This window comes from Halyomorpha halys, unplaced genomic scaffold (assembly GCF_000696795.3).
Source record: "Halyomorpha halys isolate HHAL.00 unplaced genomic scaffold, Hhal_1.1 Scaffold929.1, whole genome shotgun sequence".
Classification (NCBI taxonomy): domain Eukaryota; kingdom Metazoa; phylum Arthropoda; class Insecta; order Hemiptera; family Pentatomidae; genus Halyomorpha; species Halyomorpha halys.
In genome coordinates this window covers 71535-77541 of record NW_027105158.1, presented here as the reverse complement: position 1 = coordinate 77541, position 6007 = coordinate 71535, and the positions used below count along the sequence as shown (strand labels likewise).

Below are 6007 nucleotides of genomic sequence, written 5' to 3'. Positions count from 1 at the left end.
TATTTTGATGAATAAAGGTGATTATTTGAAAATATTTATTTATTTATAATTTCCCCCAAAAAAACGACAGGACTTTTTGAATGACCTGGTACATTCCCTCAAATGTACCTTATACCTACATACATGGGCGTAGGTAGAAGGGAGCGGGGGAAGCGTAAACAATTTTATAATAAGGAAGGTAACATTGTTGAGTTGACATCTTCACAGATCACAAGATCATTGCCACACCTTTGAAGGAATAAGATGTATATATGTTGATTCTTTGACAAAAAAGGTAAAATTCAATGAGCAAAATTATTCATCATATACTTATCTCTAAAAATAATGGAAGAAAATAATAAAAAAGAACCTTTTTTAGATTCCATTCTTCCTATTATTACTTATAGTTTGCCAGTTTAGTTATCTCAGGATGTTTGTTGAAAATACATGAAAAAAGACCACCATTGTAGAAGAAATATCTAATATTTATTTTGTATTTAGTGTGTGTATTATATTTATTGATGTTCTATTAGTAAGTTTATGCTTGATGTGTGAGGCTGAGCTCTGCTCCCCCCTGGCGAAATCATGCCTACGCCCATGCCTATATACCTAGTATCAGGATCAGGTGAGCAGCGTAATTTAAAGTCCATGTTATATGTTAAATGCAGAGGAGCCCCTTGTAGATCTAGGCAATTTGTTTTGTAACCTTGTAATCTTCCCAGGATAAGAAAATCTTGAACAGCTTTGTCTCATCTTTCTTTCACCTCACTTATTCCTAGTTTCTTCTCCTCGTTTTTTCCATTACTTTATTATTACTTTTACCCATTACTTTATTAGAATTTAAAAACGTCCAAAACAAAAACGACATAATCCCAACATGAACAATGAGCAAAGACCAAATTGTGTGGAGCTCAGTTAGTCTGTTTCATGACATCATTCTCCATTTAGCCGATCTATTAACAGACTTTCAACCATGTTAAATTTTATATCGTTTGAATACGCTAAAAGAAGGAAATACTTCTTCATTTAATATAACTTTTTTCTATTTAACATATTAAAGTAAAGACCATGAATATCCCTAATGTATACTAATTGACAAAATGTGAACAAGACTTGAAACTTGAATTGTACAAAACTTGTTTACTGTATATATTTTATTTTTTAACCAAGTGTATTAATTGTTCATTTATTTCTTATTTGTAATTCATGTTTATTTAATTTATTGGATTTTTAATTACTTTTTCTTTTTATTGTTTAATTTTTTTTTTTAAAGTTTCCCTACTGTATGATACTAAAGTGTGTAGAAAAGGAAATTCTGATCACCTTGCTGTATCCTACAAAAGATATTTGCACCTTTCAATGTATCATGTATCGAACTGATAGTAATAATTAATAAAAAAAAAAAAATGGAAAAACAAGTGTTTTCAATTTATCAAAACATAAAGGAATGTACTTACGATTATGATTTTTTTCTGAGGTGGCCAAGCAATTATAATTTTTTTTTCGACTATTTAAAATGGACTAACCGTAATATGTGAATGTGATATGATTTTGTTTTCCAAACAATAACAGATATACAACCATCCAGAAAATTAAATTAGATTTAACTACTTTTTTTATGTTTTTTCCTTCATTATAATTTCAGGATTCCGTGTCTGTGCATCGCCCAGGATTTTATGCACAACGATTTCAAGATTTTATGGCCAAAACCGTTTTTAAAAAAATACCATCCCGTAAGTATTATTACTTTTTCATATAATTATCTTATCCTCTCTGGCTTATCCCATCTTAAAATTATCTTCTTTTTTTTTTTTTTTAAACATTGGAGCTATACTCTTCATTTTGAATCCATAAATTTCATTATCATTGCGTTGCCTCCATTTGTTTTTATCTGTGTAGTTTATTGCTTGTACCTGTCTCCAGTTGTTGAGTTAGTTGAATATTAAATGTATGTAACGTCGGTGATCGAAATGGGATAAGTGAATTACTTAGTTACATTTATCCATTGTCAATCATACATAACAGTATTTATTTGTTCATCAAATTGTCTAATATAGTGATGTGCTTTATTCATTTTTATTTTATTTATTCATTAATTTTTTTTATTCTTTCTTTGTCAATACTATGGAGTTATGTATTGATGTGTTTGAAGAATGTGGTATTTTATGGATTGCAACTTGGCTTTTAATTTTAATTATATCTACTGTTTGAACCCCATTTTGTATTTTGGGTATCCTGATTTTTTAAGTGTTTGATATTTAATGTTAAAATGATTCCTTAGCACGACGTTTAAAGTATGTATTTTTACATTATGTTTGCAGTGTCCTGTTAAATCCTGTATTTGCTATATTATTTTAACAAATGTGTCCTTTATATTACCTTTACTTGTAATCTGGTTATGGCTTGTGGTATAAAGAGGAACGTTTTTTCAAATGTTGAACTTATACATTATACATTTGTGTTTCTTTTGATTATTAATTTTTTTTTCATTGTTTTTATTATTACCATTTTTTTTTTTTTTTAGTTGCAGTTTTATTGTTTTAAATTTATTTTATTATTTGTTTTATTTTTTTTGCAAGCACCTACAAATAACAATAGTTCTACAAGTAAGCTGTTATCTATGGAGCAACATTTTTTTTTCTTCTTATTGTTGTAGTTTGTTTACTTTTTTTCTGTCATTATCACACATTTGTTATGGAATAAATTGTTTGTCTTAATCAAAACTGTTTGCTACCAGCTGTCACATAAGTCTGACACAGCTTATCTTAGTCCTCAGTACATCGTATATGTAACAATGAGTTTTCTCCTTATGGCAGATTCAGAAGTATATACAGTAAAGTTTATAAATGCAAAACAACTTGTTGGCCTGAGACCATATTATGGACACTGGAAGGTAAAAAAAAACCATTGTTAACCATTTTTCCTTGTTTCCCTTAAACTAATATCCCCCAGTAATTCAAGATAAATATCAGGGATTTAATGTAAAAAAGTAGGAATATGAGTAAATCTATATTTAAAAAAATATATATTGGTGAATTGCATTGAAAATGATAATCTGTTTGGTTAAAAGACCCAAATGTAACTATTAAGTACATTATAATGTCTTGATACTTTAGAAAAAAAAATTGTACATTATTATTCTGTTATCCCCTTTTACTAATGATGTATTTTTTATTATAAAATTATTTTAATAATACTAATATTACTATACTATAATACTAAATATAATATAATACTAAATGTCGACTATTTTGCCAATATAAATAAAGTAGCAAAACATTACAATTCAGCATAAAAATTGTACCTAAATTGCAAATCTCATAAAATCATTCATGTCGAAACAATTTAGTAGTTTAGTAGTTGAATTGGATGATGATGAAAAGTGTTTTCCTAGGTATCGGGAAAAGGTGGCTATATTTTTGCCTTTCAGTGGTTATTCAGTATTTATATAAGTGATTAATCGTATGAGAATTATAAGATGGTCAGGGCTGCGGTCAAGAAGAAGAAAATAGTTTTCAACTATTTATTTATTACCGAAATTTCGACCCACAATATAGGTCTTCATCAGGGTTAAATATACAAAGAAGGTCGAATCAATGTTAAATTTAAGAATGACAAAACAGATTTGTACAGGTGAATGTAAGGTAACTATCATAAACCTAAGTGAAATAATAAGGAGGGTAATAAATTAATGCAGTAATAAATGTTATCATAAAGAACGATAGGTACTGAAGGTGATAGTAATTTGGGGAAAGAATCAACTAATAGAAATATATTGTTGTCAAGCTTAAAATGGAGATAGGTGATTAACAGTAAGCATGACAGGTAAATTAGTACTATAAGGTATATTAACATGTTTTGTAGAATAAAGCTAGTGATGATTAAAAGGTAGAGATTAGAATGACATGAGATAAGAGAACAGTATTTTGCAATAATGAAAGAATAAGAGAGTAACTTAAATTAATATAAAACAATCAGGAAATGTTAACATATTAACAAGAGATATGTAAACACTTAATTAAAAATGTTATGCTGCCCAACTACATTGGGTAGCTTCATACTTAGTATACTTAAGACTAGTAAAAAACAATTTGTTTTTAAACCTATTAATATTAATAGTCATGGTATAAAAGTAGTTAAGGGGTCTGCTGGAATAGGTATACCAGTCAGTGGATACGGAGCCATTGGGATTTCTGATAAGTAGGTCAAGAAAAGGGAGAGAATGGTCAAATTCACATTAAAAAATAAACCGAAGATGAGGGTGGTATGAGTTAATCAATCCTTCGACATACCTGACAACTCCTGAAAGCCATTTTGCTAACATCCCCATTGATAAAGCCCTTTATATCATTGATAAATACTGGACTATTATTCAACCTCATACCACGTTTAACCTCATCTCATTTCTTTCAACTTTAAAGAGTTGTTATAATTCTCGTTACCTTACCTTTCATGATAAATTTTACTACCAGATCAGGAGATATGCCATGGCTAACTGCCTTGCTTCTGATATTTTTAATATTGTTTTTAATGAACTACTCGACGCCATAATTCCTCTATTCTCTCAAGACATAATTTTCATTATCATTTGAATTATATGCTAGTGATAAATATTTTTTTTTTATAGTTCTTGTTCTTTTACAATTTTCTCTCTTATCTTAACATGACTCTCTTTTTTTTTCATCAAACATAGACTAGTATTGTAATCAACAGTATAATAAACATTTTAAATATCGCTAAAATATATATACATAAAAACTCAGCATGGTCATCTACAATTACACTCAATTAAAATTGAAAACAGCACTCTATATACATGAATAAAAAAATACATTAAAATAAAAGTGATAATTATAAACAGATATCAATATATAAAAAAAGGTAATAAATATAAAAATTAAAGATATAAAAAGTAATAGATATATATTTATTTATTAAAATATAAGTTAATTAAAAAATACCTGATGTGATGGTAAACGGAGATGTAATCAAAGTTGAGTTTGTCAACAATCATGGGGAGTGTAAGAGGGATATACAACTATAGGGTTGTATATAAATTCTTCTTGACCGCAATCCTAACCATTATTATTTAGTTATAATAGCCATTATTATTAGACGCAATCCTTCAGATTATTATTTATAGTTTGACAACAGTTAATTAAATCACAAACAGGCCAGATCATTAAGGTGAGTAATATTATTTTTTATAACAATGTCTAGTGCCAAAAAAAAAAAAAAAATGTACAATATATAAATTACTTATTTTTCACTTTAAAAAACTTTATTTAATGTTTTATCCCTTACTTGTTCATTTCTTTGTGAATTAATGTGGCATAATGATAACTTAATTAATTTTACATGTGAATCCCAGCATCCTCTATGTATGCTTGTTAATAAATATTTTATTAGAATTTAATTTACACACACATTTATATATATATATATAGTTCTAAATATTCATAGATATTTTGTGTCGATCGGTGTCATTTTGGGAGTTCTGGACTAGTTTTGAAAATTTCTTACTAAAGACCCTGGTAGCGAACGGGTTAAAAGTATCGAGATCGATCCTTAATAATCGTTCATGTTAATTGCTCCTTGTTTAACAAAGTAACATACTGTAAAGCGATTGTTAATCCTTTATATATAACATGTACATTATTATTATTTATTTTTTAAAATATACATATGCAGGAGACATATATTGTTTTATGTATGCTCTTTAACTTCCTGGGATCAGCATTTATTTTTCTATTGATTTTCGAATAATTTTAATTTATAATTCTATAAAAAAAAAAAAAATTATGTTTACATTTCTTTTGAAAAAATGGTCCTCCAAGTTATTTGTAAATTAACATAAGATCCCATTTCGAGCACTTTAAGATATATTTTTAAAATCCAACTTTTAATCTAATCTCTGGATCCTAATCCTTTTTTTTTTTTTTTTTTTAATATTTGGTCGATTCTAATTCAATTAATTAGAATCTATTTCAATTTTTGAGTATTTAACCTTTTTTAAAAACATAAGTTT

The 6007-nt window shown here is 27.4% G+C and overlaps 1 protein-coding gene across 15 annotated transcripts in view; it reads left to right on the top strand.

Moving 5' to 3' along the window:
* The window catches only part of PIP5K59B (Phosphatidylinositol 4-phosphate 5-kinase 59B), a 78237-nt gene that overhangs the window by 19614 nt on the left and 52616 nt on the right, over nt 1-6007 (top strand). For all 15 annotated transcript variants that reach the window (XM_014430972.3, XM_014430968.3, XM_014430971.3 and 12 more), the window contains exon 12: nt 1625-1712. In XM_014430972.3, coding sequence (XP_014286458.1) covers nt 1625-1712 — 88 coding nt within the window. The remainder of the gene's footprint in view (nt 1-1624; nt 1713-6007) is intronic.